Source organism: Lagopus leucura, unplaced genomic scaffold (genome assembly GCF_019238085.1).
Source record: "Lagopus leucura isolate 7727_CA_CO unplaced genomic scaffold, USGS_WTPT01 Super-Scaffold_100157, whole genome shotgun sequence".
In the NCBI taxonomy this organism is placed as follows: Eukaryota; Metazoa; Chordata; class Aves; order Galliformes; family Phasianidae; genus Lagopus; species Lagopus leucura.
Window position 1 is genome coordinate 17,930,935 of NW_024962334.1, and position 23,824 is coordinate 17,954,758.

The 23,824-nt window shown below is 37.7% G+C and overlaps 1 protein-coding gene across 1 annotated transcript in view; it reads right to left on the bottom strand.

Moving 5' to 3' along the window:
• The window catches only part of CHN2 (chimerin 2), a 159,134-nt gene that overhangs the window by 76,494 nt on the left and 58,816 nt on the right, over positions 1-23,824 (bottom strand). Inside the window, exons 2-3 of the mRNA XM_042888856.1 lie at positions 18,116-18,154; positions 9,966-10,021 (exon numbers count right to left, since the gene is read on the bottom strand). Of these exons, the coding sequence (XP_042744790.1) occupies positions 9,966-10,021; positions 18,116-18,154 (95 nt within the window). The remainder of the gene's footprint in view (positions 1-9,965; positions 10,022-18,115; positions 18,155-23,824) is intronic.

Genomic DNA, 23,824 nt, shown 5'->3' on the forward strand with positions numbered 1-23,824 from the left:
ATGAATAGCAGCCATGTAACAACACCTGTAATCTCTGGCCAAGGACAGGCCAATTACAGGCAGTCACTATGTGCACACATAGTGAAAAGCTGCTCTTTCCCTATAAGATCTCCAGTCACTGGCACTCAGCATGACCAGTGGGACAAGCTTCAATGACGAGCCCACCCAGACCACGTTACTTTGTAAGTTCAGATATTTTGGTCAAATGATCATAGAATATCTTGAGTTGGAAGAGTCCCATAAAGATCAGTAAGTCCATCTCCTGGCTCTACACAGGACTATCCACAAATCAGACCATATGTCTGAGAGCACTGTTCAAATGCCCCTTGAGCTCTGGCAGCTTGGTGCCATGACCACTGCCCTGGGCAGCCAGTTCCATGCCCAATGCCCTCTGATTAGAATCCCTCTGTAACCCAGAACCTGACTCTCCCCTAACACAGCTCCATGCCATTCCCTCAGGCCCTGTCATTGTCACAGTGAGCAGAGCTCAGCGCTGCCCCTCCACAGGATATAAAAACAAGTGTGCAGCCAAAAAGACACCTCTTATAATTCTCTCTTTGAAATTTCCATTCAGAAATCCTCTAGATGAAATTCTGAGTGTAGCTTTGGGTACCATTCTCAACAAAGTCTAGAACCATATCAATGGAAGGAACAGGGATTCAGCAAACGTGAAAGATGAAAAGAGATTGCCTAAAGAGAAGACAGATGGGGCCATAGCAGACACCTGTGAGAAGGGCAGCCTTCAAGAGGAAGTAAGAATTTGTTCTCTGAGTGCTTACTAGACATGACTAGAAGCAATACTTAAACTGCATAAAAAGATAGGATTTAGATACAAGGAAAGTGTTAAAAGTAATTAAGCAATACATAGGAAAACAGAAGAGTTCATGAAATCTTAATCTGTGGAAGACTTTAAGAAGAATATATGCAAACATCTCCTCTTGCTGCAGAGTTGTGATTCTCCTCCAGCCCTGATATGCATGATGCAGCTAGTTCCTCATGTCTGCCTGCTCTCAGGCTGATAGGGATCAGCAAGGAGCAGAAGGTAGTATAAATCACGTATAAAGCCACAGCAACACCACATTCCTGAGCACCTCAGGACAGCAGGGAGAAGGCAGTGGACTGAATGTATTACTCCAGAGCAGAAGGCCAAGTCACCAGGTGATGAACTGGTCATTGCTTACCCAAATAGCATAAAACAGTGAAGTGCCAAACCATGCTGGCTATTAAAAAAAAAAAATTAAAAAAAAAAAAAAAAATTAAAAAAAAAATATATATATATATGTATGTAGCCTTCTGTAAAACTTACAGTACTGGGAAGAATATATGACTGGAGTTCTTCACTGCAAGGCAGAATATAAAAGTTAAGACAGAAGTGAAGAATTCAAAAGACTGTTTTTAATAACTACTGTTCTAAGCTGCTTAACTACTTCTGTGGTCTGATGGCTTGCTGTAACTTGTGGAGAACACTGATGCACAAGGATTCCTCCTCAGTGCATCACAGGGAAGTCCGGGAGCTCAACAGATCTTATTGTTTCTATGACATCTACTGCAGGTTGACTTCCATTCCATCAAGGTTATTCCTGCCATTTTTAAAGAGAAAGAATTTAACAAGAGTCAGGTTGGTTTGTTTGCTTTCTTGTTTGCTTGTACCAAACTTTCAAAACAAGTGCTGTGAAGCATCTCTTATGAGGGTATTTTTAACTTGGGTTAGTTTCCTATCTGTGACCTTGAGTAAGCTCTCTCAGTCCAGCATACAGTAATCAATACAATCAAAACACTTTAAACTCCAGAAGGTTATACAATTTTCCCTGACATTGACACTTGCCACTGTTAGTAAAAGGGAATACATTTCTGTACATACTCAGCTTTAACATGGAAAAGCATAGTTGAACAAGAAAAGAAAATACAAATATTTTGTTACCTAATAAAATAATGTACTTGTGTACACAAGCTAAAATAAATTGAAGTAAATGTTAATCAGGGAGGCTGCTGCTAAATAGTCAGGGGAGATGAGGTCACGTTCAAACAGCTTTGATAACAAAACCAGGAGTCATTTATTTTGTTATGCGGTTTTCACTCACAGAGAAAGGGCATCATTACATGGAAGAAGGAAGATCAATCTTACCTTGAATGTTAGATAAAAAACTTAAATATAGTATTTAATTGTGCTTCTTTTTTCCAAGACCAACATGTTAAATTGGAGGAAAGGCAGCAGCAACAACAGCAGCAGCAGCAGATAAATGCAGAAAAACCTAACCATGTTATAAATGCTGCTTGTGCTTCTGTAACCACTGAGAAGCACTACAACCATCATATGACATAACTGTCCACAGTATAGCCTCACAAATGCACTGTGTTATGTTATCTGCCTTAGCAAAGGCATCCCCAAATGCCATGTTCCTAACCAGACCACTGTTACCATTTGATGTGAAAACAAGTCTCTTCAGCAAAGGACCTAGAGAAAGGCTTGCAAATTACTAAATGAACATTTGCGAATCAATCTGTCAGAGACTGGTTAGAAATCAGTCAGGAGAAGCCAGTTCAAAACCATGGACAGGAGGTGAGGAAGGAAAATCAGGAAACAGGACACGTAAACTGAGAGTGAATAAGAGAAAGTGGAAAACTCAGAGGAAAGGGCCTTGAGTAAGTTCCATCATGGAGTGAGATATGTACTGTTACCTCATTACACCAGGGGAACACCTGTCCATGGAGACTGTGCAAGAATGAAAACAAAAACACTAGCATCAACTCAGTTATTCTCCCATCATTGACTCTATTAATATTTCAGATCTGTACCTGGGAACAGCAGACATCTCTCATGTCAGGTTATCTACAAGGTCTGAAGAGGAATGACAGAGCTTAGCTACTGCTAGCTACGTTTCCCAGCTTGGAAAAATGTAGAGTTCTTATTAGATTCCCTGCTAAATACCAAGTAGGAGGGTATTGTTGAAATATGTCAGTACAGGTTAAATTATCATATTTCAAACAGATAGGCATATATTTTGGAAACAAGTCTATAAACAAAAGAATAAATTGCAAACCTTCTGAATTTTCATTTTGAACCCTGAAAATTCAGGAGTCCTTGTTTGAAATTAATACAGACTTCACTATGATCGTACCTACTTCTCTTTGGCATTCCAAACAGAAGTATGTAACTAACTGATTTGATTATTCTTTGTCTAGATATATACATGTGTGTATAGCAAGACTGGAAGTAAGATACACAGGTGCATACAGACAAATAAGTAGTTTTTATATGTATTCATCTATTCAGACATCACACAAAGTATTAGTCAGAGAGCAAACACAGTCAGGCCCTCTTCTACATATTATTTCAACCAGAAGAAAGAACAGTGGCCTGAATTAGAGCAGATACATAACACTGTACAGGCACACAGAATTTTCTCATAGATATAGGCTGATTGATCTCTCAACCTTATGTTGAGAAATGGAACTGGCATTTATTTTGGTCTGAAAGCTACTTAAATTTGGCATCATGTCAAAGTAAAAGAACTGTATGATAAGACTGCATGATAACAAAGATAAAAGGAAATAAAAAATTATGGCAATAGCAAAATCGCAATGCACTACACATTTTCAAGGAGAAATGAAGGGAAGGTGAAACTTCCCAAGCAAATTTTCAACCAAAAGGGAGGAATAACTAGCAAGTTCATCATTTCATAAAGACAGCTGGTTATTGCTTGCCAGTCAGAAGTTGCCATCCTGTCTTCCAAAAAAATTGCTTTACTTCTTCCATTTCAGAATGGTCCACAAACACAACTGATTCAGACAATAGTTCTCTGGCAAAGAGTATCATCAGACTAATTTGCAAACTGTAATCTAGAACGTCAGTAAATCAAACCTGATGAAATTTGGAATAGACAAACCTATTCTAATTTTATTTATTTGTCACTATTTCCATGAAATCTTAACAATGACACCAGCAGAACACTTAGAAAGTTTTCCTTTGCTCAGTAGTAAGCTGACTGTTGAGTTTAGGATGATGCAGCTTCTACTGCTGGGGGGTGAGACTTTATGACTCATCTACAGATAGAGAAAAAAATGACACTTTTGTCTGATGTGATGAATAGAAGTTAATTTTGGACAAGCAATATTCTAGACTCCTTTCATCCACTGCCGAAAATCACAGGCATGCTATGGATCAAAAGTGTCTTATGAAGATACTGTAGAAAAATTACATTGGGTAAAACCCTACAATTTATACCTAACAGGAAAGCATACTTGTGTTCACTTTGGAGAGGTGCTGGTTACAATGCATTTAAACATTATCTGGGTCCTCTACCTCAATTTAATCAAAGACTTTTCCCAGCCTTCAATTATTTTCATTTCCCTCCAATGCAGCAAGGCTTTCTTCTTTCACTACACATTTCAGCCGAAGAACATTCTTCCTTTTGCCAGTGTCTATTCAAAATTGTTCTTAAGCTCCACTTACCACCCACAGACTACTGCTGTGTCCTCTTTGTTATGTTTTGTTTCTATCATAAATACAGGATTTTAGAAACATAATTAAAGCAGCAGCAACACTGTAAGAACATGAAGGTATAGGCTCCATTAAGTCTTATATGTACAAACATTTTCATTAATGAAAATAGGTTTCGGAACAACTTTGTTCATTTTCATTTAATTGCTGGCTAATGGGGTATCTTAGTGTGTCACTGTTCCGAGGTTTCCTTCCAAGGAAAAGATAATGTAATATTCTGAATAATTCTAGGTAAGCTCTTGGGACTGACAGTAAGAGACACCTTGTTATGGCTCTGCTTGACTTTTTGCAGTAGAGTGATTTGAACAAATGCCATAAAAATAACCATTTACTCTTATTATCTACCACCAAATTTATGGCCAGTTTACAGCTCTCAAGTACTTTACTGCAGTATGGACATCGTTCTAAGAAATATGAGGGCAGAGGAGAAAAAGAAAATAGTCAACTTGTAAAGGTCATCAAGTGAGCAGGGTAAGGAAATTCATGAAAGACTTATTGCAATGATTAAATACTTATTATGCAGTCAGATAAGGCTTAATTTCAATAACCTTGCTCAAGTTTACCTAATTATGGAACTGACTGCTTCAAAGGTTTTTTTTCTTTTCTACAGATATAAAATATTCTCGTTGCTGAAAGTTGGACTGACAAAAGCAGTTTTTATTAAGGTGTTTTTCCATACTGCTATTGCTTAACTCATACTCTGCTAACTGCTGTTTACAAGCTTGAATCCCAGCTTCAAGAAGACTCTGTGGATAACCAAGTAAAGTACAATTTGCAGTGGTTCGATTTTGGAGATGTGTGATAATTCTGAATGTATGCAGTACAGCACAAAATGGCAATATAATTACAAACCTGCTAGTGACCATTTCAACAGTAATGCTCTGTGAAATGCCACTAACTATATACACTTGTTTTGATGAATCTGAGTAATGGATACCCAAAGGGTCAAAACAGTTCCTGACCCTCTGGATGGTTAAAGATTCTCACCAGCATTGTCTGGCTATGTCATTATTATTTTGTCTCAGAATCACTTAAAAAAAAATAATAATAAAAAAAAAAAAGCCTTTTTTTTTCCACAGAAAGATTCCCTTTTCGTAATCATATTTGCTTTTAAACAGAGAACCACAATTTTGGTGCTTTAAAAGCAGAGAAAATAATTTCTGCTTCTGGTGCAACCTATTTGTAATTCAGAACAAGGAGGAAGGCAATTAACTGACATCTTTCTACATAATAATATAAGTTAAAGCTCTAAGGCTTTGCCTACACTGGGGAAATCCAGACAAGTTTCTCACTGTCGCTGACACTGGCTTGGCCAAAACACTGTTAGGAATATTAAAGGTTTAATGCAGGCGAACTCACCAGCCTCAAAAAATGCTGTCAGCAATTAAGACTTTCCTGGAAAAGGAGTGGCATTCAGAGGTATGAATAACTGAATGATGCTGTACAAATAACCTGTGCCTGTTATCAGTAGTTATCAAATATGTTCCCACATAATGTCATCAGCCTTCTTTCATGCTACTTTGCTAAAGCTTCTACTTCTTTAAAAGATATTTTAATTTTGAATAGACTGCTACTGAACTGTTTCTTAAAAATAAATTTAAGAAAAGATACTTCATAATAAAACCAGAAAGTTTTAAATTATTTTCTGTGAGTGTCATTTTTAATCACCATTCCATTTCCATAGACAAAATGCTAACAGATGCTTTATAATATGGCTTCTTCACAAAATGAATCTGATCCTTTGGCACCTATAATCAGACTTGCATCTGCAAGCACAATATTTAAGAGCTACATTCCACCTGAATGGTGCTTTTAAACGAAACTTTTTTGTATTTAAAAAATAAATCATTAAAACATTGCTGGGAGGAATATTATAAATGAGGATATTGGCAGGAATCCAGCATTATTGGGAAGGTAGATATTCACACTACTCGTGCTGCCAGTGGTGATTAATTAAAAGCCGTTAGATACCTGAAGCCCTAACAGTTCATTCAATATGATTCCCATTGCAGGAACGACCTGCTTTTGCTGACGAGATATTTATGCAGGCAGAAAAGAAAAAGAAAATCATGGTAGCAAAGCACAAAGACACAAAGATATAAATGTTCATGTTTTATTTAAGGTCCCAGCTTTTAGTCTGGTTGGCTGCGTATCAGGAGAGGTGATTTCTGTCTCTACAGCATAGTTAATCAGGAAAGCCACACAAATCAGGTGGTAGAACTGCAGAGATCTGAGGCTAAAACCTTTGTGACTGCAGAGCAATGTGGAGGAAATGGGGGAGCAAATGAATGCAGAAAATGTGGAAAACAGCAGTAGAAAAGATAGAAGAATGATGAAAGTGCCAAATGGTGAAAGCAAAAACAACCAACACTTCACAAGTTTATCTCTTGTTGCTACAGATATTGTTTTCAGCAGATGCCTGAATTTCCTTGAGAACAAGCAGAATTCAGCATTTATGAATGAAAGACATCCAATGAGCACAAAGGATTTAAAATAATTTGCAATTTTTACCACATTTGCCCGAAGTAATTTGAATCCTAAATTACACAAGAGAACACCCTCAACAAAGTCCAGTTCCTATATTCACATGGAGAGAGAGATCTTTTCACTGTCATTCACACATCCTGCTGACACTTGCTCTCCAGATGTTGGTTGAGCACTATGCTGCATACTAAGTAACTATCCTATTGCCAATTACAATATTTTCTCACTGATGACAATGTACTAGATCTTCAGATATTTTCTACGCAACTGATAGAAATCCAATGTTAATAAGACAGCTTTTAGTGAAGCAAGCCTGTGCAATTATTAGAAGACACTAATGTCAAACTAAAATGAGGAAAAGCAATGAATACACCCACCCTACAATCTGTATGTTAAGGAGATGCTAATATGTTCTATGAGAATGTAGTGCTGAATTTTCTCTTCAAAATAATCTGTGATGTTCTGTAGCACCACTACACAGCTCTACTTTATACAGAACCAATAATAAGAACCTCACAAGGAGCAATCTACACATCAGGACCCTGTCCCAACTTACAGAGAAAAATAAATTCAGACAAATAAAGCAAATCACCAGTGCAGCATTGTCTTTTTTTTGTTGTTGTTGCTTTTTCTTTTTGTTTTAATTACTATTATTTGGGGCTAAAGAATCTGTTTCTATCAGTCAGGTTGTTGTTCTACCCAAAGATTTAAAATTGAAGTAGCAAGAACTGAAAGATCATATTTTGAATGAAGTTTCTTATTTTTAGGCAAAAAAACCCCAACAACACACCAACAGTAACAAAAATACAGCAGATCAAAATAAGACTGCTTTAAGTGCAAAAAGTGAGCCACTAAAATGGTTAATTAGAAACAAATCCATATCATATGAATCAGACTTTTTGTACTTAACTTTGCTAGGCATTGTTTGCCAACTATTTATTCTCTTTTTGTTAATACAATATGATCTTGGCTTCCTTTTGCAAATCTTTAGAAGTGACCTGAATAGGAACTAAATAATGTATGGTCTTAAAACATCAGTTAAGGGAAGCAAAGGATAACTTCAACTGTACATAACATGTTCTTGTATGTAAGGAAGCAATTTCAATATAGTATAACGGAGAAGATTTCACTGTTGCACGTCAACTCTTATTTATATAGATACTTATTTATATAGATACTTCTGTTTCTAGAACAAGAATACTATCACTATTATACTTTACAGTCACATTTTACCTTGATCCAAATTCTCATTCATGTAGGCAGAAATGTTTTAATTTCAGTAGGCATAACAAATTTTGGATTAATTTCCTTCAGACAAAGTCATTTATATTCCTATGCAAATGAGCTCAAATGGTAGCCAAGGGTGCCTCAGCAGTCTATGCTTTTCAATCAGATTTTCTGAAGACAAGTTGTTCCTCAAAGCGCTTGCAGTGCGCAGGTTAAACAAGATCTTGGATAGACTATTGACTCACACAAAGTAAGAAACTCCTCTAAGTCTGCAAGGAAATAAAATCTTTACCTTAAGTATTTTCAGCTAAATCAGTCACAGTTTAATACCTGTTGTGTGATACTCATTTAGGAAAAACCTTTTGAAAATACCACAGCTAGAGAGACCTGCCTGTTGTTCTGATACAACAATTCTGTAGAAGAAAGTCTTGCTAAAGCCCTGCAGCACATGTGTGCAGAACTCCACAGGGCTACAGCACGCTCTTTCTTCACGAACTTTGTTTTTGCCAGGGAGAATGACAGGAGGGCTCACCTACTCCTAAGTTTTGCTTGCCTTTCTGACCATCCTGTGTGTGTGTCTTGGGAACATCCAGAATAAACAGCGCTTGAAGACCTTCAGTCTAAGTCCAAGATCCTGCTCTGAAACAGCTGTTACATGGCACTTGAGAAAAAAAAATGCAACAGCCTTTTAGTGAAGGTGTTCTGTGGACTTGGGAAAAATGGATTCAGTACCTGACCTTGCAATGACTGTTTTATGACCCCAGGAAACTCATTTCATCTACCTGTGCCTTGGTACAAAACTTTCTGCACCCCACAAAACTGCCCTGAGTCTGCATCCATTAATATTTGCTATAGCGCTGTACTAGGGCTCTTCTTCAGTGGGTAAAGCACTTCTTCACAGTGTGGGAAAGCACGTCAAAGCTTGGGATAATGTTTATAAAAAGAGCTATATATCATAGCAATGTTTCAGTTTCCATCTTTCGCATAATCTTTTATAACTCATGTAATCACTCTGTGCATTCAGTGTTTCTGTTACAAGTATTGCATTTCTATTTGCACAAAATGTGTCCCTGACATTATAGAAGATAAGGCTATCACAATTTTATTGATTGAGCAGAGAAGCTTACGCATGTTTTCAATCACTATTATACAGGGCATTTTGAGGAGATGACACATTTAACTAAGAAGAGATGGAGAAACACAGAAAAAGAAAACAGGAGACAAGATGACCCAGTAAAACATTCAGTCCTATGTATTTCTTGATACTTTTCAGTCTTTAAAGCCTTCGTGACAGAGCCAAGTTCTCCAGCTATTTTACCTCGAACTTATTTTTTTTTGCTTGAACTTGAATTTTGGCAAAACGCATTCAAGAAACCTTAGCAACATGAATCACATTGAAACACGTCACACACACTTTAATATGTGGATGTAGGAAGAAAATACACCTTCTGCTGCTCCATTTTGACAAAGAAACAAAAAATACTTGAGGTAGTATTCAGAAGATTACAGTAAGCAACGGATTAGGAGTTATTTGTCCAGTAAGGTGCTACTAGTGGTAGAATCAATCCTCTATGCCCAATTAGCAAGTGTTAATCTGCTTCAATTAATCAACTTTAAAGAAAATGAATATATAAAATAATGGCTTATAACAATTAAAGAGAATACTACCCTCAGACGGTACAAAAGATTTTTTGGTAATGATGCTGCTGACAATTCATCAGATTTAACAAGGTGTAGTGAAAGAGGAACTGACCTCCCGAGGACAGATGATTCTCTTGGGACGTGGTGCTTCTTGTTGTAACTGATACACTGTCAAAGACAAAAATGTACAGATAATTAGAAGACTGCAATATACACAAACTTTTATTCAGATGAATCTTTTAGCCAGAGGCTACAGAGAAAAATGCAAATGCAGAGACAGCAAACTGAGTTATTTAGGTATGTGCAAATCATTTATATGAAAACACAACTAGTTTGCTGAGCTGTAAACTAGTAAAACTGAATATTGTTTTAACTCTTAGAATCATTACTTCCTTTTAGAATTATTACTGCCTCCATATCAGAAAAAAAAAGGCTAGAAGGATCTTTCAGGTGTATCTCAGGATGAAATCTCACTTCTGCATGTACTGTGTCTGAAGAACAGAATGCTTACCAGCAGCACCTCTGCTTTTTGGATAGGGCAAGAAAAGGTTCAGCCCATTTGAAAGAACCCATCATCTCATAATTTATTTGTTTTTAAGATTTCCTGGTGACTATTTATGAGCAAGAGAACAGAACGATTATGCCACATTCAAATGGCCCAGGATCAATTTTACCAGTCTTCTGAAGGCTGCAAGAGAAAGAGCTGAGGCCAGGGGTAGCTGCTGAACCCTGGCTCCCAGCCTCTTCCCTTCATGTATTTAATGAGATCCTTCCCCTCCTTTCCACTCAAAAGTCACGAGAGGGAGATGACATACAGTGACAGTAATCAATTCCAGTGCAGACAGACTGTCTCTCCAGAACTCCAGTAAAAATCCCAAAGGCTGGGATTGCCTCCCTTGAGGAAAGCCTTCTGTATACTGCATTTGGAAAGATGATGTTGTGCCTAGGAATTTTTTTAAAGACGGAGTTCCTAGGGAAGTGCTCTTCATGATGCTTGTGAAGCTCTGAATTATGCCCCAAAAGGTGGCAAAATATGGAAGGAAAATAAATGGTAGTAGATTAGGTAAATATAGGAGTTCTGTCACAGAATGGGCGTGGAAATGGTAGGTGCTGCTCTTTAGCACCTTCTAGTCTGCAATTTCTCTTTAAAAAGGGCTAGAAACGGCTGTAATTAAACACGAGAAGTTAAAAGTCCTCAGCTTGCATTCAAGTTTCTCTTTTAGGGGATATGAAAGCTTTGGGGAGTGTGTTCCTTGCTAATGTCAAGGTGGATAAAAACATGTCATTTCCCAACATGATCTCTGCATCCCTGGTTCACAGGAGGGTCACAACAGGAGAGTTCTTAACTCCTCATTTCTACTGTCAGTTTTAAAGCCTATGTATGCACTCCAGCTCTGAATATGTACTAAGAATTTAGTCTTAACCTGTTTCACTAAGCACTACCAGAGCTATTGCTGCTTTTATAGAAGATTTATCACAACTTCTGGGCTTTCTTACCTCTTCCAAATGTGCTACCAAGTAAAACTGAAAGCTTTCCTTTTACTCATTTCTGATCAAATTACTTGTGTATCCAAAAGAATTGTTGAGTAAAGCATAACAAACATGCTTCAAAAATCAGAGACCATTTCTTAAAACTCTAATTATTCTGCATCTCAGTATTACAGTTTCAAGAGACCATTTCTGAATGTTTGAAACCAGTATAATAGCTGATTCATCAAGGTACTGATGCTTACCACCACAATGCTTAATACTAAACATACTAAAGAAGATTTTTTTTTTTTTTATTTCCCCATACTTTTCTAGTAGGGAAAAGGTACTCTATGGATTCAAAATACTGCAAGTACGAGATTGCTTCCTTGCCATTTTAAATGAAAGATCTATTTCCCAAATTCATTCATTTAAATTTTAATTGAAAAATTATACTTTATAAAAATCCCATTTTTCAGTAATCAAAACTGTTAAATATTAACTGGCAGAGCAAATTAAGCTGATGAAGCTGTTTCTAAAATAACCTTGATAGCTGCGGTGCTGAAAAAATAGGTCTGAAGAACACATACGAAGCCTAACTTACGACATGCTGCACTTAGAAGAAATGAGAAGGGTAAAGAGCTCTTTGAAATGTCTGAAAGGATCACTGAGGCTGATCACACAATCTCAGAATGGTTTGGGTTGAAAGGGACTTCAAAGATCATTTACTTCCAATGCTCCCGCTGCATGTAGGGTTGCCAAACACTAAATCAGGCATTAGTTTAGACTGCCTAGATATGTCACTGATATCACTGGAGAAGCATCAGCATTTCACAAAACAAAGGGAGGAATGGAACAGCTTACTTTGGATATCATCTCCAAGAAAATGCAAGAGAAGAAGGTTAGTAGTAACCAACATGGATTTACCAAGGAGAAATCATGCTTGACCAATATAATAGCCTTCTACGATATTGTAACTGAGTGGGTAGATGAGGGGAGAGCAGTGGATGTTTTCTACCTTGACTTCAGCAGGGCTTTTGACTTTGTCTCCCATAACATCCCTGTAGGTAAGCTTAGGAAGTGTGGTGAGGTGGATTGAGAAGCTCCTCAAAAACATGAGGAAAAATTTCTCTATTTTGAGGGTTATGCAACACTGGAATAAGCTGCCTAGAGAGGCTGTGAAATGATCCTTCTCTGGAGATATTCAAAACCCAGTTGATTGTTTTCCTACATAACTTATTTAGGGAATTTGCTTTAACAAAGAGTCAGTCTAGATGATCTCCAAAATTCCCTTCCAGTCCCTACAATTCTGTGATTCTTTGAATGTCTAACAAGAGAGGGTGGTTATACAAAAAATTTGAAAGTGAACACAGGAAAGCAGACTTTGATAGGATGCAGTGGATCAATCAGTGCAGGGATTCATGATGGGTACTAGAAGGACAAACCATCCTAACAACTGTGTTCTGAATAGTCTGAAGAAGACTGCTGTCATTCTCGGGTAATTAATCTCCACAGTAATCTGAACTGAGAAAGATACCTAATTTAGAAATACATCAGAGGAAAATAAAGTAAGATTACTACTATACAAATAAATAATAATCTACATGCTGCCTTAAGTGTGCAGGATGAGAAATGGGCCCCCAGGTAACAAGCACAGCAGAGCTTGTGACTGTTCATAAGCACAGAAAACACTGTGAATGGGAAATGGTTTCCTGGGAAAGATAATGCATTCAGATTTGGTTGTATTAACTTTAAATGGAAAGACATTAAACTGACAGACAGACAGCCCTGTAGAACTACTGGAGAGAGATGCAGAACTATTACGATGAAGGAGAAAAGACATACTGGGAACAGAAAGAAAGGACTGAGACTCATCACTGCCATGATGGTGAGAAATGCCAAGCAGCTCAAGGAGAAAGAAACAAGGACAGGCAAGAATACTCAGAAACGATGCAAAGTAAGGCAAGGGTGGAAGAGGCAAAAAAAGCAAAAGGGCAAGTAAATGAAGAGCTGGGAAAGACAATATTCCAGACTGGAGCATTACAGAGGAAAGCAAGTGTGATGGTATAGAAAGTTGTGGTCTTCTCTAAAAAGGTTCTCTCCTGTTACTGCTTCACATGATTGCTACGTGAAAATCAGCAGATGAGGTATGAATACAAGTGAAATATGATGGTTAAGGTGACTCGATAAAAATGTGCCCTACAGCTAAGTTCCAATGAGCACAGACACCTCATTAAGTGACCTCATTTCAGAAGCGCAGAACATCCCACAGCACTGCCTGATTTCATTATATTTGCTGGGTGCTTACCTCTTGGACTGACACACTGCTGAGACCTCAGCAGAGTCCAGTGAATGGTCAGAAGTTCAGAAAGATTTTGACCGTCCCTTATTCACTTCCTCCAGTGACATCCTAGCCTTGCTTTTCTGCCTCATTTCCCCCTCATCACTGCTGAAAATCTTAAAATAGAATCCAATTCATAAGGATATGGTTGACTGAAGTAATATAAAAACATACTTATTTAATACAGAGCTAAGCAGTGATTGACATCTGACCCAGTCTATCTCAGCTTTTAGAACTGACAGGTACGTTACAGACAAACTCACTTTGATTATAAAAAAGATTATGCTTGAACAAAATGATACATTGCTATTCTAGCCCAGAGAAAATTAACCTCATAAAAAGTCAACAGCACACAAAGAGAGAAAACAGCATCAGACTGGAAGTAACTTTCTGGTCCAGCATCAGATGCAAGTGAAATGCATAGTACTACTAGGACAAAATATTGAACCAAAATGCACCAATGCAATAGAAAAAAAAAACCAAAATTTAAATGCCCTTCAAACAATTTTCATCAGCTTAATAATTCAAATAGCTTGCCAGTATCCACAGTATCATAATCACCTGGGAGTGCATAAAGGTAACAAACTTTAGTTGATTATAGAATATCTAAGTGAACTTTTCTTTGAGATATAACTAGTTTGAATACATACAGCTCTTTTGTTGCAGAAAGAGGATGAGACTTGTAAATAAGTAAAGTAAATCGTTTAATCTAACGCTGTTTGACCTAAAATTAATGCCTCCTGTTCTATTATGCCAGCCACAGCACCAGAGGCTGATGTTGGTGGTACAGCAGAATAGGTTAAACCTCCTGACAGTATTCCATTTTAGGTAGTTGCTACAGATGGCAGCAAAGGGACAGTCTGACAAAATGATGTCTGACATGAAGGTGTGTGTAAAGCAAAAATGTGATGCTGAATTCCTCTGTGAAGAAAAAATGGCACACATTGACATTCCTTGAACTTCCTTAACGCTAATGGAAATCAAACAGTGGAAGCAAGCACAGTGAGGTGGTGGGTGGTGCGTTTCAGCAGTGACAACAGCAACATGAAAAACAAGACACGTTCCAGATAGCCATGCACAGCTTTCACAGCAGGAAATGAAGAGTATCACAATCAGCCCATTCACACAAATTACAACCAGGGGTCTACGCATGTAGCTGAATATCTACTTAATTGCTTTCGAAGTTATGGTTGCAATGTTGGAATATTGCAGTTTGCACCAGGTGGCTCCCACAAATGTTGACACAAGAATGGAAAGAACATTGTATACGGGTTTGTTAGGACCTACTGAACTACAACGAGGCTGAAGGTGGCAGTTTCTTGGATCACATCATTACTGGTGAAGAGATGTGGTGCCATGACTATGACCCAGGGTCAGAATAGCAGTCCATGGAGTAGCAACATGTGAATTCCCCATTGAAGAAAAAGTTCAAGTCACAGCCCTCACAGGTAAAAAAATGTGCAGTAGGAAAAGGGTGATCCTTCTGGATTTCCTGGGACCCAGACAAACCACAAACTCTTAACACACATTGTGATGGTGACTCAGCTGAAGGCTCACACTGCCAGACTCAGACCAGAGAAGAAGACAACCTTTCACTTGAAACATGGTAACACCAGCACTTACACCAATTTGAAGACCATGTAGCATGCTGCCAGTCTTGGCTGGATGTCCTACCATACCCACCAAATAGTCTGGATTTGGCAACTTCTTATTTCCATCTGTACAGGCTGATGAAAGATGGATTGTGTGGGTAACATTTTCCTAGCAATGTCACCATCATAGCAGTTGTGAAATAGTGGGTCACCTCCACTGGTGACCCGGACTGGTGCAGATTTTCAGAAACAGGGCAGGCAAGCCCTTTTTATTCATCAATGGTAAAAATGCATAGCTGATAGTGGTGACTATATCAAAACAGTCTTTTAGCCGTGATTTTGCTCTATCAAACAGTGTTATTGTATTCTTTGTATTTGTTGTAGTTTCCACAGAAATAAATAGGAGGCATTACTTTTGGAGCAACCTAAATATTTTAGACCGGAATGTCTAATTATAAAATCCGATCTGTGTAAAGCACCATAGAGGTAACATGCAGAAATCAACACTTACTCCTCTTCTGCCAGAGAATGTGGGCTATCACCATCAACATCTCCATACTTTTTCAGTCTGCAGAGTGCCAGGAACTCAAGCTTTCTATTTTAACTCACCTATGACTATTGCTCAGTGATGCTCCAACGGAGAGGAAAAATTCTTATCACTGTTTTTATAAAGCAGTGAAGAAATGTACTGCCTTCTGCCAGAGAGTGCTCCATAGAATTCCTTAGTTTTGTGGCTCTGCACCTTGCCACATTACTCCACAACAGAGTGCAGACCTGTGAAATCTACATTCCTTCAAACAGCTACTCATGAACAAGTGAATATCTTCTGAATTAGAACTGTGCATCTTTTCCAAATCCAGTTGGAACAAGCTTCTGAATTATACCAAGTGTAACACTTGGATTCTGAAAGCTGTTCTGCTTTGACCAGGCTTTGCCCATGGATACCGTTAAACTGAATACTTTGCCTGCACAAACTGGAAAATCTGCCCTTGATGAGAAGCTGGAAGAGCTGAAGCACTGATAATTAAGACAATGAATGACCACATAGCGCAGCTGTTTAAAAAGAAGTCAAAAGTATATGCAAGTATTTTAACAGTATATTAGCAAGCATGGAAGAAAGGTTACTAGCTAAAATACACATAAAATAATTGTTAAATAGGCAGAAAGCATTGATTGCTAAGAGTAAAATGCATGTACTCATTTAAACCTGACGAGACAGGAGGAGATTGCATCACAGTGTAATGCAATCATTGGTCATAATTTCTATAATTAATTGGACAGATGATGATTTTTCTAGAGGAGCAAAGAAGTGCATTTCATCCAATATTGCAATGAAAAACATATGTCTGTGGCTAAGTAGTCTCAGCAATAAATCTCTGTAGGCTTAAACTACTATGTGAATTTTGGAGCCGGGTAACTTTTTCCTAAGTCATTCATGCATGGGTTTGAGATGTTGATGATTTTGTCATTGCCACAATATTGGCATCCTTCTTAAATCCAAATAGGAAATTATATCCTCAGATTCTGTTAGTTCATCCTGTTGTGCTTTTGTTGTTTGTGTAATTTTTTAAAAGTGCTACCTGTAAACTCTCAGGCAAAATGTAACCAAACTTTTTCACTGCATGCACTGACCTGCCTGCTGCACAAGTGAGATGACTAAGAGAAGGTATGTAAAGGCATGTGTCCCTGTTAGTTTTTGATGTTTTTCTCTATAGAAAGCTCCATTACTATCATTTCACACCCTGGTCTCATCAGAGTCAATGGTAGTTTTTCCACTGACTTTAAGTAAGCTTGATTTTTTTACTAAAAGAACACACTCGAGCCTCTATTTTTCTCCAAATACTCTACAAAGTTCCAACATACTGGAATACCAAAACCAAAAGTCCCTAGAAAACAGTGCTCTGAAAACCAATCTTTGTAATTTAATGGTATACTCAAATTCTGGATGAAAGAATCCCAGTCTACTATGAGGTAGAATGTCATTCTCACGTAGGTGGTGTCTTAAAGTATACTGTAATGTGCACGAAAGCAAAGCCAGCAAGTTTACTCAAACCTTTAGAATTATACATGTATAGGCATGTAACTACTGCAATCCATTTTATACTTCCATTTCCGTAAAGGTGCTGTACTGAATTTGAAGTTGCCAAAATAAGAGGGTCATCTTTCACTTAGGACAGCGATGTATCTGAAATCAGTGGGGGAAAAAAAACACCCAAAGGTACAGTTTCACTTTAGTTTCTGTAAGTGTTCAAAATAAGATCAAATTTAAAGGCTATCTTTAACAAAGATTTACAAGGTAATATTTTAATATTTTGTCTTTGTACTGATTTATTAAAACATACAAAGCAAAGAAGAACATAAAATATTAACTTCTGCATTGTACTCTATGTAGATGACTTCTCTAATAGCAAACAGGAAGGTTCTTAGAACTGATCATAAGGTCACTAATTTCTGAAGCACTTCAAAAAACATCTTGTACTGTTCAGGATCAAAACTTTTATTATCTTAAAGTGAACAGACAACCCATATAAAAAGACAAGTGCACTCAAATCTTCCCTTTAGTAAGTGCATGAAGCATTAACCTCTACCTTTGGAGCCCTCAGAAGAAAAGCCGTGAAACACCGGATTTACACATTAGCAAGGCAACCCAGAGAATCTGTCACTCAAAATCCTGTTGTATTTGCTCTACAGAGACCCAGAAAAGTTCAAGTTTCACTGTTGTCCCATTTATTGTCCCATTTAGTAATTTCTACAGTCATAATGGACATTTATGTTCCCCCCCCCCCAACAAAGGAAGGAAAAAGACATAACAGTGACATATTGGCAAGGTACTAAGATTATTCATTTTTCTGGTGTACTTACAATATGATTTCCATATTGGAGGCTGGTATTCTTCAGCATCTAAAACAGAAGTAAAAAGAGAAATAAATCAGTCAATTGGCCACTTGGTCAAACTGTCAGCATGCATTTTTCTGTTCAGAGTCCTCAGCTTGTCAGCAAAATTCACATTTCTTTCCCAAGGGAGACGCTAGCTCATTTAGAGAACAGTTTTCTATATGAGAGAAGAATACAAATTTCAACCACTTGTAGATCCAATGTGCTTTTCCCAAATCAGTCAAATACAACAGGAATTAATTTCATACCAATTTGCATATAGTTTCCTGACTCACCAATACTTTTAAAATAATTAACTAGACTGGTAGCAACATCCTTTGTTTACTTTATTCAGCATGATAAAGACTCTGGCTTCCACTACTGGCTTTCAATCAGGCTTCTAACTCCACTATTCAGATTTTAGAGTAAGTATAATAAATGATACATGCTTAGCTAAAAAGATGCACAGCTCCGACTGGACACTGATTTGACAGTTCCAAAAATGAGATTCAATTATACTTCTTGAACTGACTATAGGATGCAATTTGCATATTTTCCAGAAACTGCATCAGCAAAAAAAATATAAATAAGAACTCAGAAAGAGGAAGGACTGCAAAAACAGCAGCTGAAGACGGATAGAAATTGTCTTTATCAACTGATGGCACGAAAAGAGTTACTATCTTTTCTTAGCACAAGAGTTATACGACGCTGCTGGACAAAATTTTGACAGAGAGATCAGAGTTTCCGTTTAAAAGTGCAAGCTTACAGAGCCTGAGAAAAAAACATCTTGAGAGCTCAGAAGGCTCTCCAGGCTGGAATGGAGACCTGCATCACTTGAGTGCCATGTTGAGTACATGAGACCACAAACCTCACTCCAGAGGGAGCTTTCCAGGCCTTCCTGAGGAACTGTTGCTTACACATCCAGAAATCCCAGCAGAGGCCAGGCTTGAAGTGCAAGATTTAACTAAGCTGCTATACATCAGCTACAAAGGGTGGGGTACCATGAATTAGCTTGGCTCTGAACTGCCATGTTGCCAAACACTTTGAAGAATTGCTTGTAGCAGGAGTATATCATTAACCTCCTAATACTGTGTAAGTTAATTAAGGTGTTTGGTATTTACCAAACCTACTTAAGTTATGCTAATGTAATTCAATTATACTTGCATAGCTCATGCTCCCTGTCTATTTATATACACACAACCACTTTAAATATAACCATGCAAAAGTTTGTTTACTAGGAATGTTAATCATTAACTACCATCTGCCACTTCTAACTCTATTGTTTTTTTAAAAAAGGATAAAACCCAATAATTATCACAGTTACTGGAATAATACGCTGCAACAATCTGCAGATATATTGATTAGGAAACCCATTCAATTCTGGTTTCAGCTGGATCCACTTCACAACTTTGGCAAAATTTTCAACACTTCCAGACTGATAGAGTTATATCATACTGTGGCAATCCAAGAGTAATTAGCTTGCAAATTCATTATACAGAAGGATTATTTTAAATTCTGAAGCTATTCATGAGACCAGCGAAATTTATTCATGCAAGAGCAGGTTAATTTTTTCTCTCTCTGTAATGGTAATACATCACTCCGTTTTTTTTCTATACATCTGTTGCTCTCTATATCTTTTACTATGAACCCATAATACCGTGTATTATATTCCTATTCCACACTTCCATGCTACTGCAACAAAATTTCTGAATTTGCTTATTAACAGGTTGGTTTTTTTTTTTTTTTTTTTCTTCCAAATAGGAGAAACACTAAGATAACATGAATATTAGATTATCTACATTTGTGACTCTACAAAGGAAATAATAGTGGAATCAACAATGCAAAAAAACAAGTATCGGTTGTTGCAAATTAATTAGAAAGAGCGCATGAAATTAAACAATGGAAGCTGTTCCACAAGTGGCCATAAAGTGCTTCATTAGCTTTAGACAGACTGATGGTTTGGAAACACTGTAGCCTAGTAAAAAACACAATCATTTTGAAGATAGTCATAAAACAAAACTGTCAATGATTATGTTAGATCTGTCACGGTTATTAATCTGTCAGCCCAGAGCAGACAGAAACGAGTAACTGTAAAGGGCAGTACACTTGGAGGAAAAGCATGGGTTACCAACTCCACATTCTCCCTCACAAGGTACTGCAGCATCCTCCCCAATCCCTCCAGCTGATAGCATCTTAAAGCCCAGAGAACAAAACACAACACAAGCAGCATTATTAATGCTGTCTATTATCAAACTATTGTGCATGACATTTGATGGCATCCATTTGCAGGGAGATAAAAACAATTAGCTTAAATACAACCTAGAGAGAGAGGTCATGCTTAAGGATCAGGGAAATGTTTAGTGGAGCCCAGTGTCTTGCTCCCTTTGTGGAAGGAGGCCAGAGGGCACCTCTGCAGGCATGGACTGGCTGTTTTATATTTTGTATTGTTTTTATTATTATCCCTCTTCTACTCTAAGATGGCTCTAGTAATTAAATTGTGCATCATTCTCCTTCACTAGGGTTAGTATAGCATGCTCACAGAGGTTACCAGTAATAGTTTCAGTGGTCAGTGCAGGAAGTACGTGACATCTCAAATCCCTCAGCTTTTGTCTTCAGTTCTGGATCGTGGTAACGATCTCAAGCAAGGACCACACACTTCAGTTTTGATCTACATACTTAGCCAAAACCAATCAACAAAAAAAATCAGACTTGGCACAAATGACAAGTGCCCTGAGTTATCTCATTATATTATATTCCTGATGTGAACTTCAATCATAAGGCTTATCCTAACTGCGATAGGCAGTACGTGAAAAAATGTTTAACTGACATATTCTTAGTTGATAAGACAGGAAGGTTCTCTCGTATCACTGCTCCCTTGGGGGGTTCACACTTTCAACAGTGACATGTCTGAATTCAAGAAGGAAGACAGCTAAGCACAAGGTTGAAAGAAGCTGCCACAGAAGAAACTGAAAGCACAAAAGGAGTATCAGTTCAGAAAAGCTCAACCAAATGACACAGGGTCAACTACGATACACCTCAACTTAGAGAGACTCTCTGAATGAACTATACCATTTCTAGAAGTTTAGGCCACTTTTCTTATTTCAAGTCTTAATACCAACACTGTATCAGAAATGCAAAAAACCATGAAAATCCAAGGAATCCTCACACTGCTTCTACACTGGAAAAACCTCAATTAGCAAAACAGGCATGAGAGATTTCCATGAAGAGTCTTACAGGCAATACTATTAGCTCAATCCTTTGAAACGTAACAGTTGAAAAGGTCAGTACTTATTAGGCGTAAGAAAATAACTAGAAGTTGGTTATACAGAAAGGCATTAGGAATGGTCAATGCTACCAAAGAAGACAGAAGGCTATGTAAAGGATGCATGATAAATGGTCTACACTTTACTTATAGCCATTCTTGAGCAATTTCTGAGAAACAAAGCTTACAGTAATTACAGAGTAAGCATAGTTATCCATAAACTTCAAGCCCTGTCCTTCTCCACACCTGGCTCTGAACCAAAGGTACCACCTTTCTGGGAGCACTTGCGAAAGACACTGGAGTAGCTGAATTCCTCTTTATTGCTTCCTCGTACTTTGTGCAGATAGCAATGTAACACAGATGTTTGCATTTTTGTATTACCAACACTGGGACTGACCTAGAAAAAGCAGCTCTGCTAAGCTACTCATTAGCAAAGACTTCAGACTGTCAGTACAGGTATTGCACTGGAAAGAGGAAACTGTTTTACAGGAAAGATCACAGATCATGCCACACAACTCAAATATTTCTGACTTACAAATACAGTTTCTAACTACAAGGGGAACAGTCACAAATCCCCAAATGTGCCTTGATCAATTTAGAGATTTCAGAAAGTACTGATCCCTGTAGTACTACAGAGTTACACAGACCATAGAGTGACAGCTGCCAGAGGGTCACCATAACTCTCCGCTAATTTATTCATAGTAAGTATTAAAAAAAAAAAAAAGGAAGAAAACATTTTTTTTTCCTTTGTCCTCCCTATAATCTTATTTAAAAAATTTGAAAAAATCTGCACTTCACTTCAGAAGCGCTGTCTCAGCTTGCATTTTCTGCCATTATTGTCTGAACTTCAGATTTCCTTTCCAGGAACAACTAATTTTAAAACTATGACCTGTGTGTGCAAGAAAAGACCCTTATTTGTGAAGAAGAGCCAATTTGGAAGAAGCCTACCGGCAGTCTGCAGATAAATGATTAACAGGATGAACAAGTCTAGTTACTAATTTCTTCATCTTCTATTGTTATTTTCAGGACCAAGACTAAAACCTTTAAAACTTTAAAGCCTTTTGTATACTTCCCTGGAAGAGATTTTGCACAGTTTTACCATATACTGCACTTCCATTTTGATAGCTTTGTTTCCAAAACATTCAATGAGCATGTTGTTTTTCTTATTTCATATATAATTATACTTGAGTAAAATGCCACGTGAAAGATCAATGGATTTGTATACTTAAAGGCACATGTTTGTATTTTTCATTTCCCTTCACACAACCAGGATTGTATTGTACAACTGACTAGCACTGAGATCACAGAACCACAGAATGGCTGAGGTTGGCAAGGACCTCTGTAGGTCATCTCATCCAAGCCTCTTCTCAAGCAGGGCCACACAGAACTGCTTGCCCAAGAGCAGGTCCAGATGGTGTTGGACTGTCTCCAAGGAAGGTTTGTATTCAACGTGCCATCCACCAAGACCCCCAAGTCCCCTTTTTCAGAGCTTGTTCCAGCTGTGTGGCTCCTAGCATGGAAGGAGTAGTGAGGGAGCTTCTTTGCTAAGGGCAGGTTTTTTTCAGCATGCACAACATCTCTGCATTATTTAATTTCCTTCAAGTATTTAAAATTTAGCAATTACAGAAGCTCATTTTCATCTTATCTGGTCCCCTAATGGCCAGTAAGCTAGATGGCAAACAGCTATTTTCATTTGTTTTACCCTGTTGCAAATTAATATAGATGCATACACAACTAGCCCATATTGCATCAATTCTGGCTAACTACTTTGAATAGGCACTTTTATGTGTGACTGCTGTATGGCAAATACATTTGGGTGTTATGGGTACTTCTGTTCCATATAGTAACTGTCCTTACAAGCATGTCTTTGACTACCCTTTGAGAAAGAATGCTCTTATTTTCCAAGTTGCAAATAATCATACTGTCAAACGAGCATCGCTTTGACTCCTAAAAAGTCAGTGTTCTTTTGAAAAGCAAACGCAAAATTAATTCTCTTGCAGTTAATAATTAGTGATGCAACTTTCGAAAACCCTTCAGTGTCAGAAGCCTTGTTTAATGGTTCATTCAAACATACATTTGCCTACAGAATCAGCCAGTAGTTGCCATCTTTACTGCTGAACTTTCTCTTCACCAGCACATGGAGACTAGAATACGGAAAGATACTTCAACTTTTGTCTTAATGAGATATTTCACCTTCCAGTGTAAGGCACCACAAGAGAAGCGATCACATTATTTGTAACATGCATGATAATTGGTATATTCATTCACATGGTGAGTACTTCCCGCTATGCTATTCTGTTTCTAAAAAAATCAGCAATGGTGTGCAATTTAAAATGTCAAAAAACACTTGTAAAAGGGATGGAGGTCTATCCTGCACAGTGATCAGGCTGAAACTGTAAGCTTGTAATAAGCACAATATAAACTGACAGCTATTT